Source organism: Ascaphus truei, chromosome 4, assembly GCF_040206685.1.
Source record: "Ascaphus truei isolate aAscTru1 chromosome 4, aAscTru1.hap1, whole genome shotgun sequence".
Classification (NCBI taxonomy): domain Eukaryota; kingdom Metazoa; phylum Chordata; class Amphibia; order Anura; family Ascaphidae; genus Ascaphus; species Ascaphus truei.
The window spans coordinates 111,919,023-111,946,824 of NC_134486.1; the positions used below are offsets into that span (position 1 = coordinate 111,919,023).

At 43.7% G+C, this 27,802-nt stretch overlaps 1 protein-coding gene across 1 annotated transcript in view; it reads left to right on the forward strand.

Annotated features, from left to right (window-relative positions):
* LOC142493035 (ribosomal oxygenase 1-like) overlaps positions 1-27,802 on the forward strand; it is a 42,897-nt gene that overhangs the window by 8,604 nt on the left and 6,491 nt on the right. Inside the window, exons 3-13 of the mRNA XM_075596451.1 lie at positions 966-1,111; positions 3,606-3,705; positions 4,509-4,622; positions 8,356-8,462; positions 13,464-13,571; positions 14,324-14,358; positions 17,178-17,356; positions 20,101-20,205; positions 21,495-21,636; positions 22,671-22,791; positions 24,487-24,586. Coding sequence (XP_075452566.1) covers positions 966-1,111; positions 3,606-3,705; positions 4,509-4,622; positions 8,356-8,462; positions 13,464-13,571; positions 14,324-14,358; positions 17,178-17,356; positions 20,101-20,205; positions 21,495-21,636; positions 22,671-22,791; positions 24,487-24,586 — 1,257 coding nt within the window. The remainder of the gene's footprint in view (positions 1-965; positions 1,112-3,605; positions 3,706-4,508; positions 4,623-8,355; positions 8,463-13,463; positions 13,572-14,323; positions 14,359-17,177; positions 17,357-20,100; positions 20,206-21,494; positions 21,637-22,670; positions 22,792-24,486; positions 24,587-27,802) is intronic.

Below are 27,802 nucleotides of genomic sequence, written 5' to 3' on the forward strand. Positions count from 1 at the left end.
TGGTAACGAAAGCACTTTATTGGTGCCTCCCTCTCCCATATTAAGAGTGCCCGGTGAAAAGAAAATTTGTCTTAATTTCTAAATAAACCAACAAGACTTCCAGCGCCATTTCATTTGTTTACGGGAGCCAATCAAATTATGTTTACAATGGGGGGGGGGGGGGGGTGGTTTGTGATCCAGTAGTCGAAGTGTGATGATGCGAAAGGACCACTACTTTTTTATTTTCACAGCCAGAGTACCACCATTTTCTTTTAATTACAATCCCACTTTTTAAGTGAAATGTGATTCATGGTGGAATGCCTCTTCCCTTACCTATTTTGACAGCCTACGTTTTATTAAAAGTAGCAATCCCCAAAAATGTTAATTCATTTTTGCATAATTGGTACCATGGGGTCCTCCGTTGCTGATTCGTGCTATTTTCTTCACCAGGAACAGCCATATTGTATCCCCAGGAGGGAGCCCGGCACCAGTGAGTACAACGGTAATGATCTTGTGAACTGGAGGGGAGGAGAGTCCCTGGTGCTAAATATGAGATTCACCACGAAGGACTCACTGGTGCCAAATATGTGCAAAATAAATACAATTTCTATGTGGGATTTGCTGCTTTCTTTTATCTTTAATATAGTTCTAAGCGTTTTGCTCCAAAGGTTAATAAATGTATTGCCGCTACTTTCTCCTCCAGTCACTTTGACCACTGTTGTGAGCTGGTGGTGTGTCTGATGCAATGTGGATTGTGCTTCAAATCAAACGGCTGACTCTCGCTTTACCACAACATTTAACTTCGGCACGTCCCACTCGTGCGCGTTGACCAGACCTGCCACGTATGTCGTGCATGGTGCCCAACTCGCGGCCAACAATAGCCGTCAGGGGAGTCATGTTTTTTATGTTGGGTCTCCATCTTCAGAATGATCTCCAGGTGCTCTGTAGAGGAGAATGGAATCCCAATTAATGTTGGTGTCTTCCAGGTTTCGGTGAGCAGTGCCAAGTGCCACATTGGCGCTCCCCTCCTGACTGTGCTTGAGGAACTGGGGAAGATCCAGAACAGCAAAGACAGAGCTGACAGCCTCTTCAAGTGGCTGATTTCTCCCATCACTCCGGGTTACTTCTTCAGGTGTGTCACATTTTACTTCAAGGTTGCACCTGAGAGTCTGGTGCTGTTGATAGATAATACTACACCGAGACAAATCGCTTGCCAAAGTGTGTGTGACATTGGAATACTAAAACAGCAGGGGTGCAAGAGGGAATTCATTAACACGACACAACATAGAATTTGAGTTACGGTCACAATGTCCATACAATGTGCACTCGATGCGGGGAAAATTCATTGTAACTGAGATTCCAATATCCCTCCGGACCGGAATAGGCGGTGAATCGCTCACAAAGTATCTAGGTAGGTCGTACAAATGTGCTCAATCAGTAAAACCGGAAGAAAATAATAACATTTGATTCAATAATAGCAACAACGAGTACAATTCGCTGCTATTTACCTGCCCCTCTATGGCTGTATTGGCATATACATACATTTACCCCACACACAGGATATGCAATCCATAACAGCAGGGTCTATTTACGCTGTATGGACTTGTTCCTTGAATCATTTGATCACATGACATCCTGTGAGACGTATCATGGATATCTAGATATGTCCCACAAACAGCTGGTTCTGCATATAAACCGCATGTCACTATTTATTATTGAGTATATACTGTGGTGTCTATACAGTATGTAGACAGAGACCTTGTTTATACAGAGCAATAGCTGGCTCACAGCTGGACTAACTGGTCTCCGTAAATTTAATCTGGATCTATCCATGCAAACTAGGCTATCAGCCTGCTGGCACATTTATGTATTGTGTCCAAACACGCATTATTTCCCACGGGCCATCTTACCGTCCCACTAATAGGGATTTTAAATATGTGTCACTGTGTATATATATCACCTTCGTCGTTGTTGCTATTATGGAATGAAATTGTATTATTTTCTTCCGTTTTTATTGATTGAGCACATTTGTATGACCTACCCAGATACTTTGTGGGCGATACACCACCTATTCCGGTCCTAAGGGATTTTGGAATCTGTTACAATGAGTTTTTCCCGCATTGAGTGCACATTGTAGGGGCCTATTGTGACCTTTACCACATTCTATATTGTGATGTAGATCGGATTGTAGAGGTCAGTCTTTTTAATGGATCTGAATTAATTTTAAAAAAAGTACATCTCTCCATGGGTGGTCGTTGGACACCAAAATGAATCCGGATGCATACAAAAATAGAGAGAACTTGTCCACAGCACTCCAGTCTTGAAATAGTGATGGTGCCTTTAGTTACTCCATACAAAAAAAATATATATATATACAGTGTTCGACAAACCTATACATTTGCTCGCCCAGGGCGAGTGGATTTAACCCCCGGGCGAGTAAATATTGGCCCAAGCAGCACACGTTTGGTACTAGGTGGCGAGTAGATTTTTTTGTGTGGCGAGTACATTTTTTGGTGATTTGTCAACCACTGTGTATATATATATATATATATATATATATATATATATATATATATTTTAAACGGGCGACATTTTAAAGCAATGGGCTCTTTTTCAAGCCCCTACAGCAGTATTTTACCTCGGGGGATCGCAAAGTTTCTGAGCTGCGCCAACCTCCCTGGCAGCCTAAGGACACCCCTCCCCCAGGACCCGGCGTCAAATGACGCCGCGGGTCATGTCGCGTTACCCGGCAGCGTCATTTGACGCGCGTTACCATGGCGATGCGTCATGTCACGACCCCACGGCATAATTTGATGCCGCATTGCCATGCCGAATAGAGCAGGTAAGAGAAGTTACAGAGGCCTCACGCCTCCCCTGAGATTTAATTTAAATGCCTTGGGGAAGAGCGCGTGGCCTCTGTAACCACCGTGCCCCATCTAGAAAATCTTGCGCCCTCCAGTTTGCACACCCATGCTCTTCCTGACTGCTTTCTATAGTGTACGTGGGGTCCAATAATGGCGTCATTTCAAGACGAGTCTTTTGGACAATTTAGTGTGTGTGTGTGTGTGTGTGTGTGTGTGTGTGTGTGTGTGTGTGTGTGTGTGTGTGTGTGTGTGTGTGTGTGTGTGTGTACGCGTGTGAGATATATATATATATATATATATATATATATAATATATACATACATATATATATATCTCACACACGCACACGCACTCTTGCATTGTAGGCCCCTCAGGCAGTGAACGGGTTAAAAACATGTTGTGTGCAAACGACATTAGATACAAGCAGTATTTAGTGAGCATCTTTCATTTACTAAAACGTGGCTCAAATGAATGATTTCTCTCAGAAGCAGGTGCATCCTTAACATTTCTGCATGGAATTATTGTGTTGCTTAGACTATCTGTTGTTGCCGTTTCGGTCACTACGTTTAATACAGCATTTTTTATTTTTTGATCGCCTATTACAGTGCATTATATTGTGTTTTATCCTTTGAGGCCTTCGTTTCTTCACCCAGTGTCTATAATAAATATAGATCATAGTTAGACACTGATAACATGACAAGATATATATTATATAGCTCTTCCAACCCCCATAATTCTTTGTTTTTATTTCTTGTCTCGCAGGGATATTTGGGAAAAAAGACCTGCACTGATCAGACGGCACAATATAAATTACTACAGTGGATTATTCTCCACTTCAGAGTTTGATCAGATTCTCAGAGAAGTGAGTGAATTGTTTTTACTCCCGTGCGACGCTGGTTTCGCTGATCCATATTGTCTGTACTTCCTTATCGGTCCAGCCAACATTTTTTTAAAGTGGCAATTCAAGCTGGCTGTTTTTTGACAGACTTTTGAAGTGAAACTTCTTTAGTGGCACCTTGTCAATTTTGATGGAACAAAACTCCTTCATGGAGACGAAAATGTGAAACGTAAATGACGTCACGCTCCTAACGGCCGCCGTTCCCCCCCAACATGCCCGCTGACATATGCCGCGCATGCGCAGTAGTGATGGCGCCGCTGACGGACGCTAGGCATGCGCAGAAGTGGCTGGCAGCGGCGCCGTTCCCCCCACACGCCCGCTGACATATGAGAAGAGGACACAGAGCGCAGACCACCCACACCCCCTGTGTCACTCACAAACACACACACTGTCACTCACAAACACACACACTGTCACTCACAAACACACACACTGTCACTCACAAACACACACACTGTCACTCACAAACACACACACTGTCACTCACAAACACACACACTGTCACTCACAAACACACACACTGTCACTCACAAACACACACACAAACACACACATTCACACACACACACAAGGAATTTACAGTTATGCGCAGAAATACAATTACGTTGAAAATAATTTATGATGGCATGTCATTCTTATTTTCTCATACTTCTTTTCCTGCAGGATTTTCTGTTCGGAAAGGGGTATAATTCCTTCACAGTACAATAGACATCCCCTCTACTTCCCTTTTCCTATTATCTCAGAGCCTCTTTTCTCTTCATTTCTAGAATAATGTGCAGTTCGGCGTTAACTTGGACATCACCAGCTATACTGACGGCAAGCGAGAGACCCACAATCCCCCTGGCAGAGCTCTGCCCCTGGTTGTGTGGGACTACTACCAGGTGGGTGAGACCAGCCTTGCACATACACGGGCTTGCATTGAACTATTGTGAAGCATGAAGAGCAGAGTGCTACTGTTCTCACCCAGTAAACAGAATTGGACCTTTCGCCCACGCCGTTTAAGCCGCCAAGGACCAACAACTGTCAGCCGTTCCCCCCCTAAAGCAAGGGATTAGTGTTGACATTAGGGGTTAAATTTAGGGGAAGGGGTTAAGGTTAGGAGTTTTAGGGGAAGGGGTTAAGGTTAGGAGTTTAGGGGAAGGGGTTAAGGTTAGGGGAAGGGGTTAAGGTTTGGGGAAGGGGTTTAGGTTTGGGGAAGGGGTTAGGGGAAGGGGTTAAAGTTAGGGGTTTTAGGGGAAGGGGTTAAGGTTAGGAGTTTTAGGGGAAAGGGGCTAAGGTTAGGGGTTTTAGAGGAAGGGGTTAAGGTTAGGGGAATGTTTTAAGGTAATGGGTTTTAGGGGAAGGGGTTAAGGTTGGTTTTAGGGGACGGGTTAAGTTTGGTTTTAGGGGAAGGGGTTAAAGATTTTAGGGTCAAGATTAGCGATAAGGGGTTAATGGATAAGAGTAAGGAGTTAAGGTTTAGGGGTTACCTTGGCAGCTAAACGGCTGGTGGCTAAATTTCCCGGAGGCGGTGAAATGTTGTAGATCGAGTCTGCTCGATGTCCTTCTTTGTTTCTGTGCAGAACAAGCAAGGCGATGAACATTGATACCAGTGCAGTATATTTGTGAAGCTAGAAAAGAGGGTGAATATCAGAAGCCTGGTGTTTTGTTGCAGTGTCAATTAATTGAAATGAAGCATTATTTTTTTATATATATATTATTTATTATTTATTTATGTGTTCCGTCGGTTTTATTTCAAACAAGCAAGTGATGTATTTCTATTGTAGTGCTAACTGGGTATGCAGCACGTTGCAGTAAAAACATATAGACAATGAAAGCGGCATTCCAAGCTAGTTATTTCTTTTGGTGAAAATAAAGATGATAGGCGGTCACTGCGAGATGGGAATCAGCCAAACTTGGAATAAAATCAGCTTTATTTAGTCAAAGTGCTGCACATCACAGAGAAAGAAACTCTGACGCGTTTCGTCCTGTCATGGGACTTTATCAAAGAGTGAAGAACTCTCAACACACAGGCACATTAAGTAGGTAATGGCTACTCCCCCTTTGGTCAGATAATAATAATAAGCTGAAAGCCAGGGATAGGGTCAAATTACTCCACATAAGACATCCTATGTTTGACGAAAATGTGTAAAAAAAAATCCATAACAGGTATATATACACAGGAAAACAAAAAACAACAATACAAAATAAAAAATGTGTTAAAAACAAGAATGAAAGTAATGTGAAGCATCTATAATATAAATTAATGAAGAAAAATATACACACATGGTTATTATCCCGTGGAAAAGTACAATGTACATAACAATTAAATAACCAATACTACAGCATAATAACCTAATAAAATATGAACCTTAAGAATATAAATAACAAATGAAGAAAATACATGTAAATGAAACAAATAGAGTTGCATATAATAGTCAAATAGCCAAGCATGATAGCAAAATATGTAACAATTAAGTGTTTTAGATGATGTTAGATATAAATATAATGTAATGTACCGAGACACATTCACATTCTAGTTATTTCTTTTAATTCGGTGCAAAGCAGAGGGGTCTCCGGAGAGGAACCTCGTTAATTTCAGCTCCGGGGACCCCGTGCTGCCTGAGACACTTGCCTCTGTAGGAGTGGCTGGTACTGCCTGGTTCTTAAATTCCTGCGGGCCAATAGGAAGAAAGGCTGAGGGGGATGTTGCGGCTTCCTATTGGCTCCAGTGCCGTGGGATATTTAAACCTTCATATTGTTTACTCAGCCAGGAATGGTTCCGTTGCACCTTCGGAAGTAAGTATCACAGGAAGTACGGGGTCCCCCGGGGCTGAGATTGACATGACCCGGCTAGGGAGACCTGCTTTCCACTGGGGGGGGGGGGTACACTTGTCAGAATAACTCCTTTAAACTGAAGGGAATGGCAAATACAGAACATGGTAAAAGTGTTAAACATAAAGAGTAAACGCAGTGGATTCCTTCTCCGAGGAGCTTGCAGTTTAACGAAATGACGAGTAAGATTTAGGGCTATATTTACTAAACTGTGGGAAATATGGTCCTTAATGCTAAAGACAGGTTGGACGGGACCCTTCTTTTCTGTAAATGATCTTGGTCTTTCTTTCGTTTTAAAAATGTAAATATGATCAATGTTGACAACAAAATATACAAACTTTAGTGTAACCGAGTATTGTTTTGACCCATAATGATCATGAATTCACATTAAAGCAGCAGTCTTCACTTGAAGTATTTGGGGGTTTTTTTTGCATAGTTTTCTAAATTATTATTAACAGACGGCATCTCTGCCTTTCAGGGGATTTGTTGTTTGTTTTTAAAATCTGTAGCTTTGTTCAGATGAGCAGTTGAAATATGAAGTGTCTGAGAGGACACAATGTAGCTGTCTCTAGAGTCCAGTACAGTATAGTCGGGTTACCATGGGTGGGGGGCGGCCGAAACTCCAGTCCTGGCCCCGGGAAATCTATCTGCGGCCCGGCCTAGTCCAATGGACTTATTATAATGCTTGGTGTTGTAGTTGCATAAGAAGACAAAGTGGCACATGGAATTGTATAGTCTGGGCCAGACAGCCCAACTCAAAAAGAACATTCTTAATATGTGATAAAACTACCGGTGGTCAAAGACATCGGCAATCTCTCATTCCCGAATAAGATCGTAACACAAAACAAGCGTCTTCAGCACTCGAATGTAGAGTAGATTCTAATGGGACTGCAGTAGAACCCAAATAGTAATGACATTTGTCAAATAAAATAATTATTTTTATGACACAAGCATAATAATTCCAGTGGATAGTACAGAGGGTCAAACAATAGTCCAATATGAAAACGGGGAACCAAGAGTGAGCCCGATACTATACAGAGAAATAATACTTATCCACCACTGTAAAAGCAATTGCCAAGAGGCAGGAAAAGGACAAGCGTCTCACAAAAACAGGAGAGAAAGAAGATAGCAAGGGGATGCTGTCCACTCACAAAACCAAAGTGAGAAATGGCAATCAACTAAATTGGGCTATACTATACAAATGAGCAAGGGGGCAGTGTTTCTGGGGGTACCTTGTAAAGGCTTCTCGCACGCCCCTGATGGACCGTGGTACTTCCCTTTAAATCAGAGGCAAATAAATTCTCAATTTGAAAGTCGGCCTTGCTTCCCCTGGTGCCAAATAGCCATCCGTAATGGGAGTGTAATTAATGTCACGGGTGAATTTGGGATTCTGTACCATACACTATGTACCCATAGTCAATAATTGGCATTAATATCTGCTGGGCAATGCACTTTCTGACCAGTGGACTTATGCAGGATTTATTTCTATAAAGTACACCCAGTTTGGAATGGATTTTGGATGTCGGTCAATATTTACACCGCAGGCCATAGCTCTCCTAAATACCATTTTCTCCCGTCACACACGTAGTCACAAAATAGATGGGAGCTCCTACTTCTCTTTAGGTGGTCTGGCTGCTCATCTTTCAAAGGTTACTCAAATCTTGTGATGTCATTCAAACGCATAGATGTTCAGATGACCACACAACTCCAGGGGAGCTTTTTAATCAACCTTCAAATGAATAGGTGGTAGCATATGTGCTGATTTCCTATGCCCTTCTCACCTTTTACTTTTATTTACAGAATGGATGTTCTCTACGGATGTTGAATCCCCAGACGTTCTCCCTCACAGTGTGGAACGTTTTATCCACCCTGCAAGAGCTTTTTGGAAGCATGGTTGGGGCAAACACGTAGGTATTGTTTGGCCAGTGTCCGTAATGAATGTCCCCTGGGATATATTTAACATCTTCACAGCGAGTGGGATTTGTTGGGCAAAAATGAAAAATACTGTACAGTGACGTGGTGAAGATCACACATGCGGAGGCGCGCGAGTGCACATGCGGAGGCGTGCGAGTGCACATGCGGAGGCACGCGAGGGCACATGCGGAGGCGTGCGAGTGCACATGCGGAGGCGCGCGAGTGCACCTGCGGAGGCGCGCGAGTGCACCTGCGGAGGCGCGCGAGTGCACAAACTCATGGCGAGTGATGGTTTCACAGGAACGCTGCTCCACGTTCTGCTTTTCTGCAGTGCCGGCGTTGAAATATATAGCTATATGCATTCAACCAGGATCAGCTGAACGTACAAAATGTAAAGTAAAAAAAATCAATACATTCTTATTGTCAAAAGATAAAACTCGAACCTACAGTGCAGTTGTCTTTTCTTTTTTTGCTATTTTTTATATATAGTTTAATATCTTTTTAACAATCTTGGGGAACGCATGCTGGTGACCGTACATGAAGCCGGAGATCTGTATGGAGACTGACTTTCCGACGCACACTTTTAAGTGATGCGCGCTTGCTTTTTGCCATATTGCTAATGTTGTACTGTTGCAGTTTGTAGGATATAGTATTTATAAAATGTAGGCTTTTTAGTAATTGGTTCACCGCCAATTTTAAAGTATACCCTTTATGCTCCAAATTCTGTGTTTAAAAAAAAAAATGATCATACCCAGGCATTGCATTGTCTAGATACATAACCCCTGGTTAATATTTTACAAGGCTATTGGTGTAATAGTCATCTTCCAGCCAATCATTGATCGTTGAGTGCTGGAACATTAAGATGGAGTCTTGTTTGCATCGAGTGAACGTCATAATATATGAAATAAGAATCTTTTATAATTCGTACTTTTGTTGTCTCTCCATATGTTGTGATCTGCCATCCTGCATAGGCACATTAAGATTTCCTGAGTTTATAACAATTGCGCTGCTGTAACATTAAATATTTATGTATCTGTTATTGCTGTGTGTTGATATGAACGTTTGTATATGCGTGTGTGTGTATATCTATCTATCTATATATCTGTTCCGTGTTAGCCGAGCTTAATAATCAAAAACAAATAGTCGATACCATTCTGTGGCTAACTAAATGCTTTTATTTGTTCGAGCTTTCGAGATACACGGATCTCTTTTTCGGCGATGTTACAATTGATTAAGCCAAAAAACTCTCTTAGAAAGAAGGCAACTGGAATGTTATCTGTGGGTGCAGCCTACAACCGCCCCCCCTGTGCAGTATGCGATTTATGACTTAAGGTGTTAAATTGTCTGAGTGTGTCTGTGTCTGTGTGTGTGTGTGTGTCTGTCTGTGTGCGTGTCTGTCTGTGTGCGTGTCTGTCTGTGTGCGTGTCTGTCTGTGTGCGTGTCTGTCTGTGTGCGTGTCTGTCTGTGTGCGTGTCTGTCTGTGTGCGTGTCTGTCTGTGTGCCTGTCTGTCTGTGTGCCTGTCTGTGTGTGTGTCTGTCTGTGTGTCTGTCTGTCTGTGTGTCTGTGTGTATCTAAATTAATAAAGCACCCACAGTGTATACAGCGCTTTACAAAAGGTGTGTGGAGGTAGAGTGTATAACAATGGTGTGGGTAGGTGTACAAATGTGAGAGGGTGTTGCATTTCTGTTCATGTGTGTGGCTACTATGTTGTCCCTATTGGTATATAGGGATAGAATTGCATTGTACATTTGTATGGACAAGGGAGGAATAATGGTCATAATGAACACCACAGACTACCTGCGGGTACTCCATTACACCAAACTCTGCAGGAGGATCCAACAAAAAAGACAGAGCCAGCTATTTGAGGGACAACAGCTTCCACTCCACACACACTAAGCATGCAACCATCTACTGTCAAGACATACGATACAACCGGATATGCGCCGACAAAGCAGACAAAGGCCAGCAGATTACAGCCTTGAGATCGTTTTTCATTAACCGTGGATACAACCACAGAATTGTAGACCAGCAATGCCACCAGGATACCAAGAAGTGATCTCCTTGAATACATAAAGAAAGAGACAAGCAACATTTGGTGAGAACATATAACCCACACCTAGAAGCCCTACACAAGATCACCAGGGAACTACAACCCATTCTCCAGGAGGATACAAGACTGACACAGGTCTTCCCTGAAACACCCTTATTATCATACAGACAACCTCATAATCACAAGGAAAATATGGTGATAAGTAAAGTATTCAACAATACAACTGAATGCGGGACAAGACCATGCCAAATGCAAGATGCAAAACCTGTGCAATGCTCCACACAACGGGCACAATAAAAATACCACACAGGAATCTGGAGTACAAAATCAAAGGAAGGTTCACCTGTTTCTCCAGCAATGTCATGTACCTTATGTGCATGAAATGCCCAGGGGGCTGCTACTACATGGGTGAGACGGGAGAGGGGCTAAACAAGAGAATGAATCTGCATCGCCACAGCATCACACGCGGAACAAGAGACAGCCCTGTCGGCGAACATTTCTCTGACTCTGGCCACAAGATGAACGATCTGACGGTGGCCATACTCAAAGGTAATCTTAGAACACCGAAGGAGAGACTGTTGCATGAATTCAAATTTATTAAACTGTTCGGGACCCTCACCGGTAGCCTAAACCGAGACCGCAGCTTCATGAGCCACTACCCTGACACAAGAGAAATCTCTTCAGATGTCCTTGGATACGAGTGACGTCTGAGGTCGGCGTATCCAAGGACATCTGTCTGCTTGCAGCTCGATCTCCAGTCAGCCTGAGGGATTCCCTTCCAGACACGTGAGAGCAGGCGTCACACGCCATACAGATTGTGGAAGCAGAGTTCTGTTGGTGCGGATATTATATCCTAAATGCGTGATTATATTTTGTAAAATGTGAGTGCATTTTTATACTTTGTATTTTAAGAAGATAAAATTTGAACAGTCTGCGCTATGTCCTGTATTTCTGTTCTATTCCGATAAGGTCCCAGTATATATATATATATACATCTCGGTGAAAGCTGCTGTTTCGGGATAAAAGATACCTTTATGTACATGTGTACTTTGGGAAATTTGTAAGTACAAATTTGTCTGGATTCTACTAAGAACTCACTGAATATCCATTTTTTTTAAAGGCATATTTGCACTATTTTGCTTGTGTTTTTCTTTCCACATATATATCTGCGCTCCTCACAAACATCCTGGATACCTGACACTTTTGGATTGAGGAAAAGCAATCTACATGAAGGGTTGAAGCTGCACCTTATTTTACCATTTAAGCTGCACCTTATTTTACCATCTTCACCCCTTCAAGGGTCCCTCAAATGAGTTGTATCTCTCCTCAAGCCGTCCCAATATACCACCGCCACGAACAGCACACAAGTGAGCACGTGACTTAGACATGCAACCAGGTTTAATACACAAAGGCTACTCTAGCAACCCCCCTTTCTCCTCTGCAAGGAACCAGCGAGTTGGCATTAACCCCTACCCAATTGCACATCATAACCATCCACTGCCACCACCTGAGGTTATGCAGATATGATAAAAGATCTTAGATTAAAATATCACCAGGGCCCCAGGTCCCTGTTTATTATAGGAAAAACGATGCACTTTAACACAAAATCAGTTGTAGTAACATGTGCCCGAATTCGTAAGTTATTCTCTCCAGAGCGCGCATTAGTTCGTTCAGAGCCCAAAGCATTACTTATTAAATGTTTTAATATATAGAAAAATATAGTGCTTAGATTACAGAAAAGGTATTACAAAGTAAACATACGGTTAACATATAAGGCAGAACAGCTTCTTAAAATAAAAGGGGTAAAACAGAAAATCCTATACAGTACATTACCACATGCTATGGATTTTTCACAGAGAGGCGCTGGTTCCGAAGATGAGATCTACCCTGCTCTCCCAAGCATGCCCCTGGTCAGATCTGACATTTTACAACCTGGCCCAGACTTAAATACAATTCTTTCTTAAGGCACTGTCATGAGCCCACCCCTTTCTACAGAATACTTTGAAGCTGCTCTCCCTTGATTAAAACAATTAACACCCTGAGTGTGTTCTCCACATGGACCCCAACCCCAAGTAAGTTCCTTTGAAATTCAGAGCAGACAGAAACAGTCCTGGCCAGTTTCAAACCCAGCATTTGGTATTTTGTCAAACAAGTGTAGCTCATTAACCCCTCAAGCACCAAAGGGAATTAAACGGCCTAGTAGCTCATGATATTACCATGACACTGCGCTATATGAATGCACACGCACCTGTCTCTTACACATACAGATGTACAATGTAATTCTATCCCTATATATCAATAGGGACTACATAGTAGCCACACACATGAACAGAAATGCAACACCCTCTCACATTTGTACACCTACCCATACCATTGTTATACACTCCCCCTCCACACACTCAAATCGCATACTGCACAGGGGGGGGGGGGGGCGGTTGTAGGCTGCACTCACAGATAACATTCCAGTTGCCTTGTTTCTAAGAGAGTTTTTTGGCTTAATCAATTGTAACATCGCCCGAAGAAGAAATCACTATCTCGAAAGCTCGCACAAATAAAAGCATTTAGTTAGCCACAGAACGGTATAGACTATTTGTTTTTGATGGTGTGTGTGTGTGTGTGTGTACACTTTTTTTTCCCCTCAACATTTATGTATGTAACACAGTGGCTTAGACAATCTGCAAGACCCCAGGAAGACAGTAAGCCATTCCTGGACTTGGAAGAGACTGCGGCTAGTTTAGATTAAGGGCACTGCCTTTAGCAAAAACTTGTCTCCTTGTCTCTAAACATTGTTCATACCAATGTCTGTATCCCATGGCAGAGCATCCTTTCTACCACTGCTTAATATAATGTTTCATGCTCCTACCTCCATATGGTATGGTCATGCCTATTATTCCAGCCCAGTGACTGCATGCTGCTTCTGTAACCCTCGCTCTCCTGCTGCAGGTATCTGACTCCCGCGGGTACTCAGGGATTTGCACCACATTATGATGACATTGAAGCTTTTGTGGTTCAGCTGGAAGGGAAGAAGCACTGGAGAGTTTACTGCCCACGGTCAGTGTTTTCCTAAGTAATTCAACCACAGATTGGAATCACGGTAGAGTGCAGGAGAATGAATGAAGACGCTCCGCTTACAGTGCTGAAGGTTTTACAGTGTGTTGCAGGCCCCTTCAGTACTTAACGCAGCAATGCCCTCGACTTGTTTGTTTTTGGGTTTTTTTTAACCCAACATTTTTTTGTACAGAATGGGAATCTTGGGGTCCCCTGGAGCTGAACCGCATTTTTTTTGTTCAGCTCCCCGCACCATCCGTTCCCAGGATACACACCAGTGAAGTTACCGGGCTCTAACCTCCAGGGGGAACAAAATGGCTGCCAAATCTCAGGCCAATAGGAAGCTGCAACTGATGACGACGCGACTTCCTATTGACCCGAGATTTGGCGGCCATTAAAAACCAGTAAGTAATACTAGTAACTTCACCAGTATCTCGAGTACTAAGGGTCCCAGGGCTGAAAATACCGAGGTTCTCCCCAGGAATGGGAGGGAATGGGTTAAAGATATCTACACATTGGCATTCGGGTGCCAAATTCCACAATATATGTGCTACTGTCTTCATCTGTCTGGAAGAGAATGATTATAGAGCAGACACACAGGTTTTAAGTTGAGATGCAGACAATGATTTTGAAAATGTAGTAATAACTGTATTTGAATAACTGCAACGTAATATTATTGGATGAAGGATGCAGAATAACCTGTTTTTAACCGTTCCTGTATCCTTTCTAACTTTCCTATTGCTTCTTAATTGCAGACAAAACTCTGAACGGCTCCCCCAGTTCTCGAGCGGTAAGCGAATGTAGCAGTTTGCTTGTTATCGGTAACAGATTTATAAGACGTTTTAGTGCAGTCACACGATGATTTCCTAATCACAGGGACGCGCCGTAGGGGTTTGGTTATTCTAGACCAGTGTTTCCCAAACTGTGCGCCGCGGCTTGGCTAGAGGGGCGCCGCGGTCAGGGCCGCCAGCAGCTAGAGCGGTCACGTGACCGCTCCCATCCAATGGGGCTGCAGCCTGCCTGGCATTGCAACTTCAGAGCCACCAGACAGAGGCAGCACCAAGGTGTGTGTGTGTGTGTGTGTGTGTGTGTGTGTGTGTGTGTGTGTGTGTGTGTGTGTGTGTGTGTGTGTGTGTGTGTGTGTGTGTGTGTGTGTGTGTGTAAAACGGGCTGCAGGGGGTGTGTGTGTGTGTGTTGTGTGTGTGTGTGTGAAAAACGGGCTGCAGGGTGTGTGTGTGAGAAAAACGGGCTGCAGGGGGTGTGTGTGTGTGTGTATATATGTGTGGTATATATATATATATCCATATATATATACATATATATATATACATTATATATATATATGTATATATATATATATATATATATATATATTATGTGTGTATGTGTGGTGTATATATGTGTATGTGTGGTGTGTGTATATATGTATGTGTGGTGTATATATGTATGTGTGGTGTGTGTGGTGTGTGCGTTGTGTGTGTGGTGTGTGCGTGTGAATATATTTATCAAAGTTGCACAATGTTAATAAATAATTTATTCTCACATGTCTTTTTTTTTTTAATTTTTAAAATATTATATAATATACATACACACACACACACACACACACACACACACACACGTTCCCCAGTGACACACACACACTGACGGCTACCAAGTGACAAACACACAGTGATACCCGCCTCCCAAGCGCGCTTGCTGTCTCCTCTGCCAGGACAGCAAAAAGCTCATGGTAGAGCGAGCAGCAGCAGCACCTAAGCGCTTACTATGTCCCAGGCCGGAGGAACTATAGCCGCACTGATTACAGATGCAGGGGCTTTGTGCATCTGTTCAGCGCGGCCCGGCTCAGCGACAGGGAGGCCCGGCGCGCACGCTGGAGGAGCAGCACCGGGAGACAGATGTCTCCCAGCAGCACTGCAGCCTCACACCCCCCCTCCCTCTCCGCAGCACACCGGCCCTCCCTCCCCGCAGCACACCGGCCCTCCCTCCCCGCAGCACACCGGCCCTCCCTCCCCGCAGCACACCGGCCCTCCCCACACGTGGCACAGGCCCCCGCAGCACTGACCTCCCCCGTGCAGAGACCGGGCCGTTCAGCCATACCCCCCCCGTATCTGTGTGTATTTATTTGTGTGTGTGTGTATCTGTGTGTGTGTGTATTTATTTATGTGTGTGTGTATTTATGTGTGTGTGTATTTATTTGTGTGTGTGTGTATTTATTTGTGTGTGTGTGTATTTGTGTGTGTGTGTGTGTGTATTTATGTGTGTATTTATTTGTGTGTGTGTATTTATGTGTGTATTTATTTGTGTGTGTGTGTGTGTCTGTGTGCAGGGAGCTGCCTGCACGGATCTCATGCCTTTCCTCCCTCCCTGAGAGAGAGTGTGAGAGAGAGAGAGTGTGTCTGAGAGAGTGAGAGAGAGAAAGTGTCTGTCTGAGAGAGAGAGTGAGGTCAGAGAGAGAGAGTGAGGTCAGAGAGAGAGAGAGTGAGGTCAGAGAGAGAGTGAGGTCAGAGAGAGAGAGTGAGGTCAGAGAGAGAGAGTGAGGTCAGAGAGAGAGAGTGAGGTCAGAGAGAGAGAGAGTGAGGTCAGAGAGAGTGAGGTCAGAGAGAGAGAGAGAGAGAGAGTGAGGTCAGAGAGAGAGAGAGAGAGAGTGAGGTCAGAGAGAGAGAGAGGTCAGAGAGAGAGAGAGAGTGAGGTCAGAGAGAGAGAGAGAGTGAGGTCAGAGAGAGAGAGAGTGAGGTCAGAGAGAGAGAGAGTGAGGTCAGAGAGAGAGAGTGAGGTCAGAGAGAGAGAGAGTGAGGTCAGAGAGAGAGAGAGTGAGGTCAGAGAGAGAGAGAGTGAGGTCAGAGAGAGAGAGAGTGAGGTCAGAGAGAGAGAGAGTGAGGTCAGAGAGAGAGATGCCTGAGAGAGAGAGAGAGAGAGATGTCTGAGAGAGAGAGATGTCTGAGAGAGAGAGAGAGAGATGTCTGAGAGAGAGAGAGAGAGATGTCTGAGAGAGAGAGAGAGAGAGTGAGGTCAGAGAAAGAGAAAGAGAGAGTGAGGTCAGAGAAAGAGAGAGTGAGGTCAGAGAAAGAGAGAGTGAGGTCAGAGAAAGAGAGAGTGAGGTCAGAGAAAGAGAGAGTGAGGTCAGAGAAAGAGAGAGTGAGGTCAGAGAAAGAGAGAGTGAGGTCAGAGAAAGAGAGAGTGAGGTCAGAGAAAGAGAGAGTGAGGTCAGAGAGAGAGTGAGGTCAGTGAGAGTGTGTGAGTGTCTGAGAGAGACACCAACTGCGCACTGCAACTGTTAGGTATGTATATACACCTTTGTTTTTACTTTGGTGGCCGCGTAAAAATTCTGATTGCCTTGGGGAGCCTTGAACCGAAAAAGTTTGGGAACCACTGTTCTAGACCATGTGTGGCCAACTCCAGTCCTCATGAGCCACCGTTCGGTGTGAAGCAGATCATTGACTGATTTGGCACCAGTGCTGAAGCAGAGGGAGCCTTAAAACCTGACATGTTGGTGGCCCTTGAGAACTGGAGTTAGCCACACCTGGTCTAGACAACCCACATGGGGCATTGCACGATTAAATCATTGGTTAAGCATTGACGTGTTTTTTAATTAATTTTTTAATACAGTTAATTTCAGTGACGACGATCTTGGGGAACCCGTTCTGGAGACAGTGCTTGAAGCTGGAGATCTTCTGTATTTCCCCCGAGGTTTTATTCATCAGGGAGACTGCCTTCCCGACGCGCATTCTCTTCACATAACAGTGTCCTCATATCAGCGGAACTGCTGGGTAGATCTACTGGGCAAGGTACGAGCTTCTCTGGGCTACACAAAAAGGCTCCTCTGTTGTGCAGTGTAATCTTCATTCAGATTTTAGCACCCCCTCCTTCCTACTTTTGCTTTTGCCTGGTGCCTTTATCCCTGCATTGTATATTTTGTTCATGGTGATTTTTGGTTAAACAGGTAGAAGGCCGCACTCTCGGAACAAACTCACTGTTTAGTCGTTCTCCCTTATTCTGGAGCATACAAACACGGCTTTCCATCCCGGGGAGTGAGTTAAATACAATCATACATAACCGTGTTTAAACCTCTCAATGGGTTTACCCAAGATGTGAGACTGTGTCGGATTGTCTTGCCCACGTTACCCTTTGCTACAAGGGCACCATAAAAGATGAATGATGTCATCGTAATTACACGTATATTAAAAAAAAAAAAATCTGAGTCCGTTTTGAACAGAATTCTTCAATTTCCATTAAGAGAAAATTACTTAACTGTGAGTTTGTTCCAAGAGTGCTGCTTTCTCCCTGTTTCACTACGAGATTGTGCTGTGGTCCCACTATTTAGGATTAGCATCCTTTTTTTTTTTTTTAAGACATTACTTTGTTGCTTAAATGATATCTTGTTTTTTTTTCCCCATTCAGGGTACTCTAATTATATGTGGTTGAATGTTCTCTGTGGCTTAATTATTCTGCACTGTTGTTGCTCTGTAATCATAAAATCGCTGTGTTCAACAAGAGTTTGCACAGGCAACACCGCACTCTACTTCCTCCCCTCTCTTTCCCCCTATCTTTACTGACTCTCTGTAAAAAGCAAACAAAACATTTGCTTGACAATCATTCCTCTATTTCAGTTGTTTCCAACTTTCGGGGTTTAAGGAACCCTATAATCATATTGTGAAATTCTGCGGAACCCCAACCCTCTCTAATAGTGTATCTGAGATCAGATGCATTGTAAGGAACCCCAACCCTCTCTAATAGCGCGTCTGAGATCAGATACATTGTAAGGAACCCCAACCCTCACTAATAGTGAGTCTGAGATCAGATGCATTGTAAGGAACCCCAACCCTCTCTAACTGCGCATCTGAGATCAGATGCATTGTAAGGACCCCAACCCTCTCTAATAGCGGGTCTGAGATCAGATACATTGTAAGGAACCCCAACCTTCTCTAATAGCGGGTCTGAGATCAGATACATTGTAAGGAACCCCAACCCTCTCTAACTGCGCATCTGAGATCAGATGTATTGTAAGGAACCCCAACCCTCTCTAATAGCGGGTCTGAGATCAGATACATTGTAAGGAACCCCAACCCTCTCTAATATCGCGTCTGAGATCAGATGTATTGTAAGGAACCCCAACCCTCTCTAATAGCGGGTCTGAGATCAGATACATTGTAAGGAACCCCAACCCTTTCTAATATCGCATCTGAGATCAGATGCATTGTAAAGAACCCCAACCCTCTCTAATAGCGTGTCTGAGATCAGATACATTGTAAGGAACCCCAACCCTCTCTAATAGCGCGTCTGAGATCAGATACATTGTAAGGAACCCCAACCCTCTCTAATAGCGCGTCTGAGATCAGATGCATTGTAAGGAACCCCAACCCTCTCTAATAGCGCGCCTGAGATCAGATGCATTGTAAGGAACCCTAACCCTCTCTAATAGCGCGTCTGAGATCAGATGCAGTGTAAATTCATGAAAATTGCAGGGAACCCGAACCCCTGTTAAAAAAAACCACTGCTCTAATTAATTTAATAACCAAAGAAACCATGTCTTTGCTTTTAGCAGAGTGTGATTAGTTTAAGGTTATTTTGCTGGCTACATGGGATAACTAAAACTGTGTGTCAAAACTGGAAATCCAGAGGTCATCACAAATAATGTGCAAATATTGCCACAAAAGCGGGACTTAATGTGAGATGCTTAAATTAACTGTACAAGTTACCTGGCCACTTGAGATAAGCATCACTTTAAGTGGCTGCATAAATCATACATACAACACAGATACCACCATTGTGCTGCATACAACATACTAACTGAAAGCATTGCAACCGCTAACCCATTTTACCAAATAAAGCAAATAATGAGTCTGCAAAAAAGGCAGCTTTATATTGAATAGTGTAATTAATTATCTTTATCACCCACAATATTGTAAACGGCATTTATTATACGTGTATTCACAATACAGCATTGCATTTTTCTCACACAAAAAGTGCAGTTCTAAGCTATTTTCTGATAATCACTATTTGTAATTGTTTTGATATGTTTTCTTATCTCGTGTTACATGTATAAACCTGTAAGAAAAGAAGGGACAGAGGATATGCTAATAACTTTTATCAATAATATCTACGGGCCGAAGGAGGAAAGGGTTGTTTGGGGATGGGGGGAGAGGGGAAAGGGTTTGAGAAGAAAACACTAGAGAGCTCATGTTCTGACATTTGAAGGTGCTAAGCCCAAGGGTAACATGAGAGTAATTATTCACTAAGAGAGTAGTGGATCCATGGAAGAGTGTCCCAGCAGAGATGGTGAAGGTGACCATAGCAAAGTAAATCAATGCAGCTTGGACTAGGCGAAAATGTACCCTAATAAGGAGGAAAAAACAGGTCGTGCTGAAGCTTTACGGTAAGTAGGAAAGTGGGCAGAGTAGATGGGCCAAGTAGTTATCTACCATCCATATGTACGTTTCTAAATTCCAGTAGAACTGGAGGGGTTAACATCTGCTGCACGCTGCCCTTGCAACCTGCCATTCATTTGCATGCCCCCTGGTTTCCCCCCCAGCTCCTGCCGGCAGCGCTGCAGGTCGCAGCTGAGGAAGATGTGGAATTTCGGAAGGGGCTTCCAGTGGATTACCTGGAATACATGGGCGTCCAGAATGCCGACGTGGTAACATTGCGTTATACACATACACACGAATACTGGAGTGCACACAGCAACTATTTTGCAATGGCAGATGCTGTGAAAATGTATGTTGCTGTATTTAAGAGGCATTCTTGGCGACACTTTTTAGTGTGTTTAAATATATATATTTTTTAATAGGTTTGAAGCAGGCTCCCCGAAGCAGAACCACATTAATTTCAGCCCCGGGGACCCCTTGCTTCTAGAGTTACTTACCCAGGAAGGAGGTGTCTGCAACAGCCCAGGGCTGTTTTGGGCTATCAAAATGGCGGCTTTAAATGTCCTTCCTGCGTGCCATTAGGAAGCAGTGACCTCATCCCTTACGGCTTCCTATTGGCCCACGTGACGCGGGACATTTCAACCTGCAGGGATACCGGCCATCACCTTCCAAGCTAAGTATCTCGGGGAAGCAGGGGGTCCCCTGAAATCAACGCGGTCCTGCTCCGGAGACCCCCAGCTTCCAACCTATAATAAACACATTTCGAAAACACGACCACAACAAAAACATGTCGCCAGGAGTTGCAGCTTTAACACGTTGGAAGGGACCCCTCCCTTTTAGCACATTAATGGTAATGGGAGCGTCAGATTCAGCATTTCCTAAAAGAATTTTAATATAGGCAAAATGTATCAGTGGAGATCAATGTGTTTCCAGATATATTTCCACTGTCTCTCAGCTACTTAGCGCGCATTGACCGTGTCGGCTCTTTTGGGACAATGAGCACAGGACAACTGATTTATTTATTTTTAGTACCGGAGATCCAGGCAAATACAATTGATGCTCTTCAGGGCCTTATTGCCCTATATAATTTCCTTATTGACAGTGTACATATACAGTTAGGTCGCCTGTGTGCCTGAGCGTGGGAGCGCTCTGAATGAACAATGTTACATCCTTGCACTATGTAATGCTTACTGGACACCTAACAAGCTCCTATTGAACCCCCAAAATAACCACAACATATATATAAGCATATGAGTGTCACAGAGGAGTGCTACTGAGCATGGCAATATATATATTTAAAACCAGAGACAGAACATAAAATACAGACAGAGCTCAGTGCACATCCAATAATAATATTGACAGACTTATTATAAATTATTCTTCCTGGTATTGCACAGGTTATTAAGAATTTATATTAGTGTTAGGGACCCCTGGAAATGTGGTCTGCCGTGCAGTGGCTCAGGGGCTTACAACAATTTTGGCCAAAAATGTTAAACTAAAAGACCATTTTATTTAATAGATATTTATACTGTGTAATGCTTGGCTTGTTTTCTAACAGGATGACCCACGTAGAGGCATATTTCTGCGAAAGGTTCATTCATTGATGAAAAAATTGACGGAGTACGCCCCAGTGGATGGTGCTGTAGATCAAAAGGCTAAGGAGTTCCTGCATGACTGCTTACCTCCTGCACTTACACCAGGTATACCTCCGTTAATGTTGTTATTCACTTTTATTTGTAAAGTGCCGGCATATGGGGTTACAGAGTGATGTAAATTACATAACCAGAAGGACGTACCAAATAAGGACAACCAAGCACAAACGGGTAGAAAAGGTCCTGCTTGTGAGATCTTACTATACAGAGTAAAACCTTTATGCATCATGTTGTCTTCACAGGACTAAGATACTTTTAACTAGCTTTTGTGCCCGGCTTCGCCCGGGGAATGTAATATTGAATATATCTCCCCCCACCCCCCACTGCTGCCGGCACATCTACCCGGCTCCCTTCCCTCCTGCTGCTGGATGTAGTGCGGGGTGAGATTTGTCTCTGTCTGTGTGTCTGTCTGTGTGTCTGTGTGTGTGTGTGTCTTCCCCCGCTGCCGGAACATGTCCCCGCCCGTCAATGCTGAGGCAACTCCTTGAACCCCTAGAGATGACATTTTATGTATTTTAAAAGAACGTATTTAGGAGATCCCTTGTCGCCGTTTCCAATGCGGTTTTCGGTTGTAAAATCTGATTACGAGATATAAGGGTGTGAAATATTATGTGTCCGGAAGGTTAAAATGGAGCTCACCCGAGAGCTCAGAGCAGTCTAAAGGTTACCATAAAGATGAAAATAATCAAGATTTTAATAAAAATATAAAAGAGCTGGGCAGGATAGTGATATGAGTTCAACTTGTAAAGGCTTCTAAGATCTCAGGAATCCATGCAATAAATGTGGATTTTGTCAAATGATCTGGTTTTCTACCACATGGTATGACCCTAATGTTCAAGGACCGCGCTGCGTTTGTACACAGAGCCTATTGTAAGATAGGCACATTGTAGTTGTGTTAGAGGAATACGTGGTTTTCGTAAGCATCCTAACCTTTGTCTGGGAATCATCAAGGCGCGATCTGCGCTGAATCGGCCATTATAGTCCATGGCAGATCTCGCCGATTCTGGCGCCAGACAGCAGGTCGCGTTTTTATGGCTCCTGGACACTGTTGGGTGATTGATTCGACACATCCTCACTTCCAGCTGAGAAGGCGCACAGTGTACACGGCGCACCAGTGAGGTGGGAGGACGGACAGGTCCGAGACGACTTGGACCTGCTGGACAAAGCGACCCGGATAAGTCTTCTCCGGAGTGGAATTGTGAGGTCAGTCTAATCTCTTCCTCTGCAACCCTATATTGCATGACTTGTACATAGAATTATATTATTATTCCTTCAAGTAGTTTTAGGCCATTGTATTGAATTGCTTTTCTGTTTTGAGGTTGAGATATCAAAATGGATAACAATAGCGGTTTGTCAAGTAAAACCCAAAACATTGGTATCATTTTTTAGCGACCTCTAATAAAGGAAGCGTGATGGCTATAATTACACTACTCCGCTTACAGGCTAGACCAGGGGGGCGCAAACTTTTTTCCCTGCGCCCCCCTGCTGGATGTCCTCCTCTCCGCGCGCCCCCCTCCCTCCTCCTTACCTGGATTCCCGGCGTCTGGACGTCATGACGTCACGTCGCCATAGCAACGTGACGTCACATGACCGGTGACACGTCTCTAGATGCCGGCTGAATCGGGGTAAGTAAAGGCTTACAGAGGCCCTGCAGCTCCCCCGGCACTTCATTTAAGTGCCTTCGGGAAGCGCGCGGGGCCTCTGTAAACCCTGCGCCCCCCACTTTGCGCACCGCTGGGCTAGACCATTTTTACATCATACACACCCTGCTAGAAAATATTTGTTCTGCAAGCTTCTAATTAATAAATCTTATTACGTACTCGTCAGATAATAGGTAACATAACTGTTTGACCAATCCCAGGCAATATAGTATCCTGGGCTTGTGAGGGGAACACATGCTTAATACTGCCCCAAAGTGCACCTCAGTGGGTGCAGACGGCATGGCTGGTATAGCTGTCAATCACTGTGGGAACTTCCAAAGTCAGGACCTACAATGCTTTGCCGCTGTGGATGTAGAGGATTGTGGGTAACAACTTTGGGAGCTCCTGCTGTAATTGACAGATATACCACCCGCGCCAAGGTGCAGTTTGGGACCCAACTAAATGCGCATTCCACACACAGTCAGGAACCCGCTATACATCATTTTTTGGCCAAACCTCATGGATACACCTCACGAGCCCCCTGTTGGGAATCACTGGCCTAGAGTGATCTAAGGTGTGTGTGTGTGTGTGTGTATTGTAGATGTAGAATATGTACCAAGGCAGAGTTGAGCTGAGAGATGTATGTTGTTTTAACCCACGTACATAAAGGCAGATCTCCGATAAAATTACCAAAACAAGAAATTGAATTTTAAATGCAGTCTCTCCCATGAATATCTTTCAAGGGAATACATAAAATCAAAGTTATTTAGTCCACTGGCCAAATTTCATTCAAAATATCTTACCATTCTCTTGGAGTGCTACATCAATAAGAATGGCGTCCCAATGCTAAATCAATGTATTGTTCTCTGAGCTTCTTAGTGGTTCGGCAGCACTGTTATAGCAGGTTACTGCCAGGCCTCGGAACACAGGAAGGTTTCAACAGTGATTGGTTCAATAATACATTAAATGAGTGAAACAATAAAAAGTGCTTTGCGTATTAATAAATGTCCCAGTAATATTGATAAAAATAATAATGATGGTAATGAACTAAGGCTAAAATGAGGACAAGATCTCCCTAGATCTATTAAGTATTTTCTATCAATGGGATCTATAAAAAAACTTTGACATAAAGGGCTTGGGACAGAACACAACACGCCGTGTGCAGCGATGGACATTTTATTTTACGCCACTGTTGGGCACAAAGATACATTAATTTGCTTCATACTTTATTTATTTATTTTTTTGTATCCTTTTCCAGATTATGTAGCGAAGGAGAAGTCTGCCTGTTATATTACACAATGGACAACTCCAGGATATACCACAAGGAGGAGCCAAAGTACATGGAGATAGCGCAGGAGGTAATAACTGCTTTAAAGCTGCAGTTCAAGCTGCCGTTTTTAAAATACATATATATTTTTTTCCCATTCAATATGTGCATCAATACAATCTGCACACTGACAAGTGATTAGCTAAGCTGCATATACTGCATATACTGTAATAGATTGCTTGCTCAGGGTTTTTTAATTCAGTTCTTGCACAGCATTCTGGGCAATGTAGTCCTGGAATATGATTGGCTGGGCAGTTACTAGATACAATTGGTACACTGCTAGAGAGAGGGCGGGGCTCAAGAGCCAGAGCCTATCAGAAGGGAAAGGGGCTGTCACTTTGGGGATGCTTCCTACATTAGAAACATTAAAAATGTCTTTAAAACGTTATTTTTTTGTTTTTTTTTAATGCTGCAAGTATTTTCTCATAGTACAGAACTGATTTATTTAAAAAAAAACACACATGTAGGATATTGCTTGAACTGCTGCTTTAAAGTTAACACAATTACACACACTAACGTCGGACGAGGGAGTGCTCCAGAAATGATTTTTTACTGCTCAAACGTAAAAATGACATACACGCACCAAGGGACGTATTACCTAAGCAGTGCTACTCCAGGAAATGCCTCTAAACGCCAGAAAACACCTGCGCTTTACTTGAAGGGGCCGTAGGATGTCTTCTGCCGTCAAAATGCTTCCTATAGAATAGCACCGCTTAGTACACATGGGTGTGTTTCATCCAGAACAGCCACTATTGTGGAATATAACACTAATTGCTTGCAACACATAACCAGCATCTGATGGAGTAGATGGATTCCTTAGATAATTATACCATGCTACAGCTTAAACTTGTGAAGAAGGAATTATTTTGTGACTGGCCTGGTAGTAAATAATAACTTGAATTTCTGTATCTCATTGATCCAGGCTAGGTACCAAAGAGCTTTGTGCTTATACCCTAACTGGGTACAGTTAGTCCCCTATTTGGTGTATTGCTGGCAGTACATTTCTGGTGTTCAGTTCTTTCGGCAGACAGAGAATTGTGTTTATTAGCTGCTTGGAAGAGGGTAAACTGAGGCACTTGAGGGTAAAGAGATTTCTCCCCAAATTAGGTATAATGCCCGAGCCAGGAATTAGGCCACAAATGTATAAGCCTGCCTGGCACTTTATTCACCTACTGCAAACCTCCCCCCGAGTCTGTAAGCCGGGGCTCTCCAGCTTCCCAATACTCGTCGCCCCAAGTGTACAACGGTTTCTCAAGGGAAAGCAAACAAGGGTGTAAATATTTATATGTCGCTCTCTGAGTGATCTGAATAATTACCTTCCTCTTTTCCACCCTGCTTCCCTGTCCCGTGTTATTTCTGTAGTTGGTTTCTTTTCCCCCTCTTGTTTCTATTCTCCGGTGCCCTCTGTCACACCTCCTCCAGTAAGTAGCAGTGTTACCGTTATTATTATCGTTTACTTGTAAAGCACCGACATATACCGCAGCGCTGTACAGCGCCATACTCCACAATGTCCAGAAATAAATTGTGGCAATAAACTGTTTGCAGTTGTGTGAGGACTGCAGTTTTCTCACGGAAACGCAATTATTGCCGTTGAATGTATAGAGCCCAGGGTCTAATATTTACAGACCGTAGAAGAGACTTTCTCCTTGGCAATCTAGCCAAATTTTGGCTACCAGAATAATTTCACTTTCTCCCCAAACAGTCTCTGCTCATCTCCTCCTTACATCCATCTCCTGGCTTCCCATCAAGTTTCAGATCGCCTGCAAAGTTCTCCTCCTTCCCTTCAAGGCTCTGCACACATCTGCTCCTCCCTATATACTGTGTCGGCTCTTATCTCGTTGTGCCCCTGCTCGTTTCTTGCGCTCTCCCCATAACTGTCTCCTTTCACCACTACTACTCTCTCTCACCTCAAACTTTTTTCCCTCACTGCCCCTTATCTGTGGCCCTCCCTCACACTCAGTATACGCCAAGCACCTTCTCTCCCCAACTTTAAGTCAAACCTTAAAACTCGCCTCTTAAATGAAGCATCCCAATAGCTTGCACTCACAGTCACTGCTACCAACCATTGAGGCCAAGCACTGCCATCTACTGCACAGATTCCCTCACCTGCTGTCTCCGTAACTCTTCCAACATACCACTTAGATTGTAAGCTCTCCGGGGCAGGGATTTCCTTTCCTATTGTCTGACTTAGTTTGTTGCAGGTATGTGCTACGTTTTAGTTCATCTCTGCTACACTATTACCTTAACATAAAACACAGAAAATAAACAAACAATTAAACAAAATAGTCCTTGGCGCACTATCGGGTATATAAATCTGACACACAATGAAGTCCCAAAAACTTGGTAGTAGGGATGAGTGGATCCAGAGTCCAATTCCACTTAGAAGTCCTTTAAGATGGAGGAACCAGATCTGCAATTATACAAGACAAGACAACCATTGCGCAGTACTTCTGGTCAATCGTTATCTCCCCCACCGTTGCCAGCTACTTACTTAAAAATAGAGAAACAGGGGCATTGAATGGTATCTTTGACTTCCTTCCCGGCTGGCTGTTCTTGTATGTGTTGTCAGGCGACATGACCCCTCTTCAGACACACGCTTACAACACCATACACCGGAAAGCAAGGAGAAATAAAGGCACCAATGGTAGGATACCGTAAAATGTAATAAAATACTACAGGACTAAACAACAGTACACTCACATGCCGATAGTCCCTATGCACAGGATACAACGTGCCGTCCGCTTGCGTGAGAGGATGCCGGGGTGATGCAGATGGAGGTGGGACCTAGCGTGAATCCCCGCTTCGTGGCCGCAACTCGGAGCGCCTTGTCCCCCTCCGATGACGTCACTGCTGTTGCGCCCCTTCTGCTCCCCACACACGTGCACGCAGTATCACGTCTAAGAGAACTCCACCCTACGCGCGTTTCGTGACTGCTGACGTCCCTTCTTCAGGGGTTAATGGAGTAATGAGGGCAGTATGTGCTATTTAACCACATTAGGAGAGAGTACAGGGAAAACGGCGGTGCATCTGCTGCTGCTGCTGAAGAATGGAAACCACAAACTGCAAACCACAAAATATCCTAGGTGCAAAAATTTATTTTAGGGCATAGTAACAGCCAAAAAGAACACTCTGATGCGTTTCCCGTGGTATCCCACGCTTTATCAAACGCTAACCACATTAGGGAATGTCCGCAGGGCTCCTATTGGATGATTACCCAACTAGAACCTCCTACTTATTCCCTTAAACA